The sequence below is a fragment of the Corylus avellana genome, chromosome ca9 (assembly GCF_901000735.1).
Source record: "Corylus avellana chromosome ca9, CavTom2PMs-1.0".
Lineage (NCBI taxonomy): Eukaryota > Viridiplantae > Streptophyta > Magnoliopsida > Fagales > Betulaceae > Corylus > Corylus avellana.
Genome location: NC_081549.1, coordinates 18,556,335 through 18,569,380, shown reverse-complemented (window position 1 = coordinate 18,569,380; position 13,046 = coordinate 18,556,335). Strand labels below are relative to the sequence as shown.

Genomic DNA, 13,046 nt, shown 5'->3' with positions numbered 1-13,046 from the left:
TTTCTTTTTAGTGTATGGTCATATTCTCCTAAAGTTGTTTAGTCGTTTTTAAGAGAATAGGAAAAGATTTCAAAACTATATACCTATATAGTTTTAATTGTACATTAATTAGAAACAAAATATGGAAGCTATGCTAAATATCAACATAGATGCTGTATCTGTTTTTGGTGGCTTTTTTATTTTTATGCAATACCAAGGGAATTGAGAAGGGGAGAAATGGCAGTATGAGCTGAATAGGAGAATTTTTAAGTAGGACTCACAAAGATGATTGAAAAATGATCTTAACGATGTATAAGAACTCATTCATCTCCCACTCTTTAGGGGGATGTGGGACATGCCCTTTTTTCTTTTTATGTCTTTTTTTGAACGCAATAAAAGGAGAATTGGAAAAGAAAAAAATGACACTAGAGTTTAATAAGAGAGAATGGTCCTTAGGTAAGACTTATAAAAGTACTTTATTTAGAGATAATTGCTGACTGAAAGAGGACTCCATAGTACTTAAAGACTCCTTCGTCCCCCGCTTTTTGGTTGATGTGAGACAAGTCCATTTTTTTCTTTAAGTATTTTGGTGGCTTCAAATACTAAAAAAACACCAAAAACGTTCATCAACAATTTTTAGTACATGTGTTAATGTATTTTTAAATAATAATAATAATAATTTGATATAAAGTTGAAAACTGTTTTTGTGTTTTTATGAATATTTTGGATTGTTTGTTTATGGTTTTATTTTATGAACATAATTTTTTTTTAAAAAAAAACTTTTAACTAACACGTTAATTTTTCTGTCTTACCTTTGTGTTGGGGTATTCTTACTTTTAACCTTACCCACTCGTGCTGAATCCATCAAATTAAAACCAAAAAAAAAAAAAAGAAAAGAAAGGAGAAAAAAAAAGAAAGTGAGTTTAGATGAGGTGTCTAAACTATTAAAATCCTTAATTTGTCCATCAAATCTTTATCCACCATAAAACCCTTTGATCTTACCGATGACGTCCAGGATAGAGAAAGAGAGAACATCAGCGGTTCACAACAAAATTAATCACACCCCGCCGTTGGATATACTTTATTGCACATTCTACACCATAGTCGCGCTTCTACCATATCATTTCGTTACTGGAAGATTTTTATTTTCGTTTAAAATTTTATTGTCTTTTTTTGAGGGGTTTACTAGGGTTTTTGCCAATCCTCTAAACCCCTAATCACCTGAGCACCGGTTTCGACCATTTGCAATGGCCTTCGTCTCTAACATTCGACGCATTCTTGGCGGTTCTTCCTCTGCGTCCTCGATTCTTCAATCGCAGCTCGTTTCAATTCGCTGCAACACAACTCTCACTTCCCCAAAGCTCTTTATCAGCGGTACGTCTCATTCAGTTTCCCATTTTCGTGTGTGTCTGATTGTCCTCCGTTTGGTTCCCGATAAAATTTTAGGAAAATGATGCGAGTTCGCATTGATTTTCCGTTGGTAATTTTGGGTTATCCATTTTTGTATATAACAAAATGAATAAGAATCATAGAACAATTTTCGAGTTCCTTTTTTCACTTTGTCTCATCAATCAATGGGAGTTTCTGGGCTTTTTCTGTCTCTTTTTGCAGTTATTATGGCGCATCCGTTGCTATTAATCTATCTGTATGTGATTTTATGAAAAGAAAGTGAGGTGGTAATTGGGTGACACTTTCTGGTAGAAATTCTTAAGCTTGTGGCGTGGCAGTCAAATAGACTGGTGGACCGTGTTAATGTGCTTGTTTTGTTCTGTAAAGGATTCTTATATTGTTTTCTGATCCTGATTTTTCCTTGGTTCTGTAACTTCTGAAATCAGTATCTTTTAGATCATTATTTTGGTTGAAGAGCTGTAATGAAAGTGAATTATACTGTTCTTTTGTAATTGGGTTTCTAGAATTGAAAGTGGGTTGATTTATTTTGAGCTGTTGATCTATTAGAGACTTAAGAATAGTTTATTTGATTTTGTTGTCAACTTGCCTATATTACATTGCTGACTATGTGCCGATTAAAATGCTCCTTGATCTGTGTTTCAATGAAGGTAAACCAACGTAGACTGAAGTTATGACATTGTTAGTGGATCTTTTTCACCTTTTAGAGTGATGCTCATAAGATGTATGTTGCTGAAGGATACCAGGGTTATTACTAGAAGGAATATATATGTGGGTAAAACAAGTGGAAGGCTTCAGAGTTATTTACCTGATTATGTTTGCAGGTGCTTAGATCTCATATTACCATCTGTTTCTCTGTCACTTGAATGTAGAACCTGGTTAATTGCTTTAGGAAATATTATTTTATCTTTGATAAGGTGTAGATTATAGCAACACTAGCCCTAAAAAGCACTATTATGGCTATTGGATTCTGTGCACATGGGACGTACAGTTACTATTTCCTTTTCAGTTCATTTGATTACATTGTCGTGGAGGTAGCTATGTAACTAACCTAATTTCTTATGTTATTAAAACCAATGTAAACTTCTATAATGGCATATTGGCATTGATGCTTATGGAATAGTTACTGGATGGTAGTAGCAGTTGCTATGCAAATTTTTAATTGCCTGATTGTCTTTCAAGGCTGAACAAAACACGCTGAAGATAATAGGTGTCTACCTACCGACTATATGTGATTTTGCATTTTATGTGCTGAATTTTTATTTCAAGCATGACTGTCTCTCATCTTTACTTGATGAAATAGGTCTTTCCCGATTAACAACAGATGAAAAGCTTAAAGAGGCATTTTCTCCTTTTGGCCAGATTGTTGATGGTAAAGGCAAACATAATTTGGTTATAATATTTCCTTCTCATATCCTTCCTTAGACTACTTCCATTTTGACATACTGGCTTAATGATACTGCAGCAAAGATCGTAACTGATAGAGCCACTGGAAGATCAAAGGGGTTTGGGTTCGTTACATATGCATCCATAGAAGAAGCTGATAAGGCTAGAGAAGGAATGTATGCCAAGATGTTGGATGGATGGGTTATTTTTGTCGACCCTGCCAAACCGAGGGAGACTAGACCTCCACCTCAACAACAGCAAGAGCCTTCTGAAACAGGTTTCAGAACAAACAAGACCATTGGATGGTGTGGATAAATGCATTAGAAGCTGTGGTCGTATCTCATTGGGATTGAAGCATTCTTTAGGCTATACTATTCCTACCCATCATTTAACTAATTTGCATGTTGGATTGGTGAAAATGGAACACTATTGGGTTAACTATTGGAAAAAATGAAACCTACTGACCTTCGTTACTTCAATTCATTGTCGGCCTAATTGCTGTTGGGCTTTGTTGTTTTTATTGTGCTATAATTCTGATCATGTGGTGAGGAACTGGTTATGACTGCTTCTCTCATGCTTCCATTCTCTTTGTTGTTTATTCTAATGCTTCCTTGGAGGATTCCTACTTTCTCAACTTAATCCATTTCTTTCTACATAAAATAATTTCAGCGAAATCATTTTTTCAAAAAAAAAATGATTTCAACTGACAATATGTTTTGGCGTTTTGTTTGTACAGAAAATCAACAGCGGAGAATAAACTGTGAAAAGAGTGCGGGTGAGAAGGAGGTTTGAAATGCAAGTTGAAAAAGAGAAGCTCAACCTCAAAAAATGATTTACAAAAATTAAAACGCGGCTTAAAAGAAGTTTTCTTAGTCAATCAAAAATGTCTTCGGTTTGACCAAGATTTTTGATCGTACTAGACACCATAAAATACGGAAAGCTTTTTTCATAAAAAGTTTTATGGCGAATATAATAAATGAATAACAATTGGATGTCTATTGACACATCAAGTCCTTTTACCTTGAAAAATTTCTTAAGATCAAAGATATCTTAGTTCGCAGTCATCAAGATATCAACCTTTATGAAGGAATATAATTTCAAAGTAGACAAATCTCATCAATCACGAAGAATGATATATTGAAAATATTGACTGGGAAATCACCAAGCAAGTGATTTTTCAAGCTTGGTCGACCAATTCTTTTCTTCGAAGTCCATATCTTTCGATTAGCTAGTTCAAGTCAGAGTAAAGCGTGTGTAAATTGACATTAGGGAACTTGGTTTTAAGCACCAAGAAACATATAGAATATTCATTATATAATTGATTTCATTATTAAAAAAACTTTGTAATTGTTTTTTGTCTTCATCAATATTTTCAAAAAACTATATTATTTTAGAGAGAATATGTTTCTTCCCGTTTGTCTGGTTCTTTCTGTTGAAGGGCTTGTAGAGGCGACACTGGCGAAGGCTTCATACGTGAATCCATATGCACTACTTTCCAGAATCAGCCACGTTTGCATGCCATTGGAATTTGGAAGGACACTATTTCGTTGTTGCGGAGATTTCCAAGTGAAAAAGCGACACAAGCGATTGGTGGCTTTGACGATTCTTTCCTTTCTTTTATTATAAGCCGACCATAATTTCCTTTAAGAATAACGGGATCTTGTCTAAACCTTAATCTTATCTAATTGGTTTTCTAATATATTACCACAGGGAAGGTTGTAACTCGAATTTTAGATGTGGGGGCGAAATTAAATAGATAAAAATTTGATTTTAAAAGAATTTTATGAGTATTTAAAAAAAATAATAATAAATTGAAGAACATATTTAGGCCCTGTTTTAGTGTATGTTTAAAAAGCTTAAAAGTGCGTTTAACACTCAAAAAGTTCATTCAAAGGAAAAAGTACCCGTTTGGTAAAAAAAAATTGAAAGCGTTTTTAAAAGTCTAAAAAACCTTAAAATGATCAAAATATACTTTTGGCAAAAGCTTAAAAATAAAGTTTTTGCCAAAAAAATAATATATTTTTGGGCTTAAAAACTCTATTTTTCAAATACAATCGCAAATATGCTTTTAGGCTCAAATTTCCACCCCTGACCACATGCAACAAAAAAAGTTTTTGACGAGACTATTTGCATATGAGCTCAATTATTTTTTAAAAGAGTATTGTTAGGAGTACTGTAATGTTTACTTCTCTTACAAATAAACACCGCCGTTTATATAGCACTTATCACATTAATTACGAAAATATGAATTGTTACATGATAGTTTTCAAGCTGATATGATAACGTACATGATACTTACTTTGTCAATCACAAAAATGTAACATGTCATATACATTTGTAAGAAAATTATAATAGGGTTAAATACTCCATACCCCTTAGGGTTTTCCAACTTTATTTTTTTTCCCCTATGGTTTCATTTTTATCATAGGAGGTCCCTGTAGTTTTGATAAGTGACCAAATTAGTCCATCTGTTAGTTGACCGTTAGGACTGACACGTGGACCAATCAGACGTTGACACGTGATACATATTTAATTTTAAAAAAAAAATTAAAAATGTGCCACATGTCAACGTCTTATTGGTCCACGTGTCAGTCCTAATGGTCAACTAATGGATGGATAAACTTGTTCACTTATCAAAATCACAGAGACCTCATATGATAAAAACGAAACCATAAAAAAAAAAATAAAGTTGAAAAATCCTAGAAGGTATGAAGTATTTAACCTATTATAATAAATAATAAAATGTGACATAATATTTACAAACCCACGTGATATTTTATATAATATTTATCACGCGGACCATTAAAATATAAAATATAATTCGTGATTTTTTTTAAAAAAAAAGTTTATTGGAAAAATTATAGCAGGAGAAGAGAAAGGAAGAGACACCCTCCGGTCTCCATCGATGTATAATATATCCCGCTCAGAAAAGCCAACGTCTTTTCCACAGGCCAATAGTCACCTCCATTAGCACTCTCTTTCTCTTTGGTTCTTACATTATTGAGAATTTTTATATCCTTCGTTGGACATATTTTATTCTTCCTTTAACGCGTGCTTAAAACGCTTACAAGACCTTCGCTGCTGCCGCCCACCGCCACTGAAGCCTTAAAAACCCACACCCCTATAAAACCCTAAAACCATCGCTAGCAAATCTAAAGCTTTTGCAGTCGCAGAAAATGTATCAACTTGCTGCTGCTCACTACATTTCAATCGATTTGCCAGCGCTGAGTGGGCCGAAGGTCAGGATTGTAATATCAGCCTCTCAACGCTCCGTTTGGTCGCTGAGGCCTGAGGAAAAAAAGTAAACACATTGATTCGTTTTCCTTCATTGTTTCTGCAGATTTGGACCCCGTTTGGTTCGTCGTCTCGGAGAGAATTCAAAGTTCGTGTCGTTTCCATGGCTGCTGCAAATGAGGCCTCGAGTTACATTCCTAAGGCTCCGATTGTCCTTCCCGAAGGGCCGTGGAAGCAGGTGATCAGTTTTTGAACTACTTTTTTATCACAAAACTTGCATTTTTAGTACTTTTTTTTTTTTAAAGTGCTTTTTTGAAATAAGTTGATCAAAAAGGTTTAACTCTACTTTTTGATGGCATTTTACTGGTCGGATGATATGCTTCAATGTGAATTAGTCTATCATCGCTGCTAATTAATTTGAGGATTGTAGATTCCTGGGGGAGTCACTGCCGCGGAGGGATTCAAAGCCGCCGGAATGTACGGAGGTTTGCGTGCTAAAGGCGAGAAACCCGACCTTGCGCTTGTCACTTGTGATGAGGAAGCCATATCTGCAGGTTAGCTAGCTTTTATTTTGCTCAGGGAATTTCGGTGCAATTATTTATATGCTTTTTAAATAATTGTATTGCATATGGTTTAAGGGTTTTCTTTTTGAGTTGTGTGCATTCATAACAAGTTTGTCTCTTTGAAATTTTAATTGAGGAAAGGACTTGATTTTGTGTCAATGTTTTATTTACAGGGGCGTTTACTACGAATGTTGTTGCAGCTGCTCCGGTGTTGTACTGCAAAAAGGCATTAGATGTTTCAAAAACGGTATGCTAGAGTATCATGTAAAGCTCCTTTTTGTGTCAATTATGAAGCAGTAAACAGAAGGATGAGCTTGTAGTTTGAGCATCAATTTTAGAAACTAGTTAGTATTTTTTTCCAAGCCGTTTGTCAAACATGGTTGATTTTACTTTATGTTGAAGTGCGTGCATTGAAGGTAACTTAGATCAAAGCCATCAATTGTTGGTCACCTCGTTTAAGCACATCAGAAGACTGGCCATCACTTTTCCTTATTTTCAGTGGATTGTATATTGGGTAATGCAGATAGGCTGGGCATGAGTACAAGGAGCTAATTGCATCGTATTGAAATACAATAATTCATAATGATAATGATGATGGTGATAGTATCTGTTTTTGGGGTTGAATTGTTCTGTGTCATTTCAATAATGGAAAGCATGACTTAGGAAAAATGTATCTTACCCTACATATTTGTTATGTTAACGAGAACTATATAGAAATGCTTTGTTATTTCCCCTCCAACCGCTACCTTGAACATCTGCTGTATCATGTACTCACTCCTATTCAATGCATAGTTTGCCATAATATGGCCAATAAATGTATATATATATTCTTGGTCATAGTTCAGATTCTTTATTATGTTTTCAGTTTCTCATCTATCTGCTAATGACTCAATTCTGCCACTTGTCAGGCACGTGCAGTGTTAATAAATGCTGGCCAAGCCAATGCAGCAACGGTAAGATGTCTGACTAGCTAGATGTTTTTGTTGTTTTGCTTGTGCTTTTTGTCTAGATGCTGTGTAGTGTCAGTCTAAATGTAATAGGCCATCAAAGAACATGCTTGCTTCTTTTCTTCTTTGTCTGAGGCAATGTCCATCCAAAGACTTTGAATATCTTTGAGTCACGCACTTGATGTGCTGTTATTGTGAGAGCTATTTATCAAAAGGGAAAAAAGAAAGTGCTGTTGCTGTGAGTGGGAACCAAGTTATGTGGCTAAATGACCTTGCGATGATGTCCAGGGTGATGCAGGATATCAGGATGTGATAGAATGTGCCAACGCACTTGCTGAGGTATGCTGCTTTCAGGGTTTTAAACACCTCATTTTCATCGGTGTGGTTCTACAGGTTTGATTTGTGCTCACTTATCTGACTAAGAATGTTTATTGTTGCAGCTACTTCAAATGAGGCCAGAGGAAGTGTTAATTGAATCCACTGGTGTAATTGGCCGAAGAATAAAGAAGGTAACTTGGGTGACCTTATGTATTTTATACTGATTACATTGATGTGCACCTTGCCTTCTCGAATACAATGAGCTGAAAGGGGTTGCAGTATATTTGTTTTGTCAGGTAATCAATATGCCTTGTTGCATTTAATGTTTTATATATAATCTATACTTTTATTGCTTATGCAGGAGGCACTTTTGAATTCACTTCCAAAACTAGTTAATTCGCTGTCATCATCAACTGAAGGGTAATGCTTGTATTTGTCATCTTAGTTTGTGTAATGACGTTAATCCATGTTTATGACTCACTTGTACATGTTTTTCCTTTCAGATCTTCTATATCACATTTATTCTGTAATTTATTCTCGTTTATTATTGAAATATGTATCAGCTCCAAATAATTTCATTCATAGGTTATTTTGTCTCCTATATCCTGTTTGTTTAAACATTCTTGAATCTTATCAGCCGGTTTGCAGGGCAGATTCTGCAGCAGTGGCAATTACAACTACTGACCTTGTTAGCAAGAGTGTAGCACTTGAGTCTAAGGTGTGCAAGACTTGTTTCCTTTTTCGATTTGCATTGATATACACGTTACTTTGACAAACCAATTATAATCAGTATGCATATGTTAAGTTGGTAATTGTGCTACTCTCTTGGATGGGACATTGATATGGATACTGGATCATTGACCCAAACAGGAGCAGCTCTTATATTGCTTGCTTGATTTCTAGAGCCAATTCAGTGACTCCACGAAGTTTTGATAAGGACAATATCTAATGTTACTGTTAAATGGTTTGTTTCAACAGTTGCTGTATTCTAATATCGTTACTTGTTAACACTAAGTAAAGAGCAGTAACAAGTTAGAATTGTTCCAATTCCTTTGTAGAAAATTCTTGTTGGATGTAAAAAATAGTTTTATCTCAACTCCATATGACTTGAACCCCAGGGAGTTAGAATTCTTCAAATTGACTACTCTTGGAAATTAACTTCCCAGCAAAGAGACATGCCCATATAAACGTTGGTAAATTCCTCAGGTAGGAGGGAGAAGAGTAAGGCTTGGGGGCATGGCAAAAGGTTCTGGAATGATCCACCCAAATATGGCTACCCTGCTTGGGGTATGTCTCTCTACATGGATCTCTTGCAATTTTTGTGGGAAGCATACATTCTATTCCATTCCTTGATAATTTATGTGTGCCAGGTAATAACAACTGATGCCCTGGTTGCAAGTGATGTTTGGAGAAAGATGGTGCAGACTGCTGTAAACAGAAGTTTCAACCAGATAACTGTATGGAATATCTTTTCCTTACTAGTGGTTTCAATATATTGCTGTCTCAAAAATTGCATAGTGGATTTGGTTGAGCTTTGAATCTCCAATAATACACTCTGTACGGGGTCTATCATTTCTGATTTCTGCCACCTTCTCTCTTACATGGAAAACTTCCTTTAATTTAGGTTTTATAAGTAACTCTCTCTCTTTTGTCTCTTGCATGTTTGTCCATCACCTGTGTATGCAGTTAATCCACACTAGAGAGTTAACTTTTATACCTATTTTGCCAAGTCCTAATTTTTGTTATTTTTGCCTATCAGTGATGAACTTTACAGCTTATTGGCCCGCTTGCTGTTTACACTGCCAATCTTTGACCTGCACATCCTGTATCTATTATTTCATATCAGTACATATCTACTGATCATGCATGTATTATTACGGTTTATGTTTTGTATGACGTTTCTCTGTAAATTTTCTTGAGATCAGTAACTTTTATAACTCTACTAACTACACTTCCAAACAGCCAAAGTTTTCTTTCACCACTGTAGAAATTTCTCATACCTCCAAAAGAGGGCTTATTTCTTTTTGCCGAAATAATTAGCATCAAAATAGGTTTGTGCTTCCAATACATTGAGTGAACAGCCCTTGGCCCATCCATAATGATAGACTTATTATATGAGATCTTTGAAGGTCTGATTATTGGGTATCCAGTGTTTGGGCTTGGTTCAGGTGAAGGTATCCCAACTGTGGTAGTCAGCTCATCACTAGCTATAGATAGAATGGTGGGTCGGTCTCTTTGACGTCATACCTGTGTATACATAACCTAATTTTTTTTATCATATAAACATGCATACAAATGGGTATTCCTTGTGTTCTATGAACTTTGTGTCATCTTTGACAAGTATGCTCGATGATGAGAAAATAGGCATGCAAGTTTTCCTTTTTGACATAGTGTGATTAATCCCGCCTCTTATAATCAGTTGGTTGATATTTGGTGCAACAGGTAGATGGAGATACTAGTACTAATGATACTGTTATTGCTTTGGCTAGTGGGTTATCTGGATCAACCAGGATAGCTTCTATAAACAGTTATGAGGCAATGCAACTCCAAGAATGCCTTGATGTGGTAAGTTTAGCTGCCATTAAACAATTCACTCGCTTATAAAAATCCATAGAAATTAGATCGCTTCACCTTGATAAATACCCATTTTCCTCAACACTGGCCCCAACTCCTTTTCATTGTATGCCGTTGTTGCCACCCCAACCGAAAAAATAACTCCATTTATTTACACCTCCTGATTTAACATTATGTTAAGCGGTGTTCTTTGTTTGGTTTTCTGTTTTTGTTAAAATTACAAAGATCATAAATATTTGGTGACCATTGTTTTGTTTTTTGTTTTAAATTCCTACTGCTCAAATTAGTTTCTAGGATTTTGCCCTGCTTTCAAAAGTTTGCCCAAGAGGAGCCTTAAGCATTCGGAGACCTCAGATTTTGTAGTTTTAAACCAGGTCTTGGGTTCAATGTATTCATAGTTCAATCAATTTCAATTTTTCAGGTAATGCAAGGTCTTGCCAAATCAGTAGCTTGGGATGGAGAAGGAGCAACATGCCTAATAGAGGTCTGTATCTAATGTTAAGGTTATCTGTACTTGCGAGCCAAATTTGATGCTGTACATTTGCTCCACTCTGTAAAATTGGGCATCCAATGATAACCTACCAAACCTACTCGTGGCTGAATAATAACTAGTAGTGGGTATGAACACAAATATGTGCTATGAACAAATCTCTTAAGAGGATCAATGTGAGAGGAAAGTCTATGAACCATTATGATTTGTTCACAGAGAATGAGAGAGTAGAAATTTCAAGCTTATCTTTTTGACTTGTATATAATTTCAAACTCAGCAATTTGCTGTGATTTCGGAGAAAAGTGACTGGCCTATACTCCGAAATCTTCCAGTTAATTCTACGTTGGGTGTGTAGGTGACTGTGACAGGTGCAGACAGTGAGGCTGATGCAGCAAAGATTGCACGCTCAGTGGCATCTTCTTCACTTGTCAAGGTATAATTTTTGAACTTGACCATTCTTTTGATACATCATTTTAGCTAAGTCTTATCTACTCACAGTTTTGTTAATCAGGCTGCTGTATACGGAAGAGACCCAAATTGGGGACGTATTGCTTGTGCTGCTGGCTATGCAGGGATTTCTTTCCATCAAAACAAACTTAGAGTATTGCTAGGCGACATCCTGCTCATGGATGCTGGGGAACCACAACCGTTTGATGGGTAAGTACAAGCCTTGAATTTAACTTGCATGTATTTCTTCTTCTCCTCGTTTAAGTTCCTGCAGCATTGATGCTCCCTGACCCTCAAACCACTTTTGCTGTCTAAAACCACGAGTGTAGTATGCATCTATTATATTTGATGCTCTGTGGACGTAGATCATACATTATCTTCTTCGTTCTTTTCTTTTTGGAAGAAAGACCCGGGGGGATGCTGGTACCTGTCACAGCTTGGGGTGCCATCTTTTATTTGAAGAAATTCTGTATGATGTTTTGTGGTTGCTTTTTCTGTTGACAAAAAATGTAATTAGTCTTGCCATCCATCATTGTTTGAGTTTGGATAGCCACAAAATGAGTAGCCACCATCCAAATTCCAGTACAAGTGCTTTTTTCTATTTTCTGTTTTCCAAGCGAGTTAAAAATTGCAGCATGGATGCATGCACGTTGCATGTGCACTTTTACCTTTTTAGCATGTCACTTTCTGTTACAATCTCATGAGCAACTGGAGATGTTTTCAGGGTGGCAGCAAGTAACTATCTGAAGAAGGCTGGCGAGACCCATGGTACAGTTGGAATTGATCTATCAGTCGGTAAGCTTCTGAAGTGCATATACTACTTTGCTCTCTGTTGATAGTCAATCCAAAACTAAATTACCGATGTTCACTAATGTTAGCTAATTAAGGAATTGCACTCCCCTAGAGAGGTTGGAACCCACATAATTTCGCAATAAATTGTCTGACCTTTGTTGACAAAATGAATACTAGTTCAGTTTATTTGTCCATTGCTCTAAATCCTTAGGAATTGGGTTCTGGGTGACGCTCACCTCCCTGCTCATGCTTGCTTGGTTGTTAAACTATGTGCTATAGCACTTAATGGGCTAGGGTTCCTGAATTCTCCTCTAAAATAACAATTCTTTTTGAAAGAATGGAAATCAATGTGTTAGCTTATATGGTCTTAAAGTGGAAATCAACTCATGGCCATCCTACATAACTGTATTGTACATCCTTCGACATATATCTTGTTTGACTTGCCTCGTCTCTTCTTCCAACAGGTGACGGTTCGGGAAGCGGGCAAGCATGGGGCTGCGATCTAAGTTATGATTATGTCAAAATAAACGCAGAATACACATCATAGAAGAATCCTTGTTGCGGCACCACAATATTTCTGGCCACTTCATAAGTCCCTTAAGACGATTAAACCCTTTTATCACATTTTGTGCTTTGGTCTAATATACTATCCTTGTGGCGACAAGGTTAGCATGTGTGTTTTCTATAGAAATAAGCGCCTTAAGCAAATCTGCGAAATCTGCATAGAGTTTTTCTGCAATAAACACAAGATGTTCCTTTTTTATTTTTATTATTGAGCAACACAGATGTTATCCCTTACGAAGGTTTCTTTAAAGAGAAATATTTTTTGCAAATCAGCCATTGGATTTGTAAGATCCAACATGTGAGTTTTTACAAATTCAATAGTTGATTTGCAAAAACAATGAACTG

General features: G+C 36.0%; 2 protein-coding genes across 2 annotated transcripts; both read left to right on the top strand.

The window, feature by feature from the left end:
* Positions 1-1,141: 1,141 nt before the first annotated feature.
* On the top strand, positions 1,142-3,332 carry LOC132161588 (organelle RRM domain-containing protein 2, mitochondrial). Its single transcript, XM_059571742.1, has 3 exons — positions 1,142-1,353; positions 2,690-2,758; positions 2,852-3,332. The coding sequence occupies exons 1-3, from the start codon at positions 1,227-1,229 to the stop codon at positions 3,085-3,087; spliced, it is 432 nt and encodes a 143-aa protein (XP_059427725.1). The 5' UTR covers positions 1,142-1,226; the 3' UTR covers positions 3,088-3,332.
* A 2,320-nt stretch (positions 3,333-5,652) lies between these two features.
* Positions 5,653-12,935, top strand: LOC132162128 (arginine biosynthesis bifunctional protein ArgJ, chloroplastic). Its single transcript, XM_059572387.1, has 17 exons — positions 5,653-6,011; positions 6,113-6,244; positions 6,437-6,560; positions 6,743-6,816; positions 7,478-7,522; positions 7,805-7,855; positions 7,957-8,025; positions 8,196-8,254; positions 8,483-8,552; positions 9,041-9,121; positions 9,205-9,291; positions 10,277-10,399; positions 10,830-10,892; positions 11,254-11,331; positions 11,410-11,555; positions 12,070-12,140; positions 12,602-12,935. Exons 1-17 carry the CDS (start codon positions 5,949-5,951, stop codon positions 12,682-12,684), a joined length of 1,419 nt encoding a protein of 472 aa, XP_059428370.1. The 5' UTR covers positions 5,653-5,948; the 3' UTR covers positions 12,685-12,935.
* Positions 12,936-13,046: the final 111 nt, after the last annotated feature.

Coding starts and splice junctions, on each gene's coding strand:
- LOC132161588 (XM_059571742.1), top strand. CDS start 1,227: ATGGCCTTCGTCTCTAACATTCGACGCATTCTTGGCGGTTCTTCCTCT. Junction 1,354..2,689: donor CCCAAAGCTCTTTATCAGCG/GTACGTCTCATT, acceptor TTGATGAAATAG/GTCTTTCCCGATTAACAACA. Junction 2,759..2,851: donor TTTTGGCCAGATTGTTGATG/GTAAAGGCAAAC, acceptor ATGATACTGCAG/CAAAGATCGTAACTGATAGA.
- LOC132162128 (XM_059572387.1), top strand. CDS start 5,949: ATGTATCAACTTGCTGCTGCTCACTACATTTCAATCGATTTGCCAGCG. Junction 6,012..6,112: donor CAGCGCTGAGTGGGCCGAAG/GTCAGGATTGTA, acceptor TTGTTTCTGCAG/ATTTGGACCCCGTTTGGTTC. Junction 11,332..11,409: donor CATCTTCTTCACTTGTCAAG/GTATAATTTTTG, acceptor TTTGTTAATCAG/GCTGCTGTATACGGAAGAGA.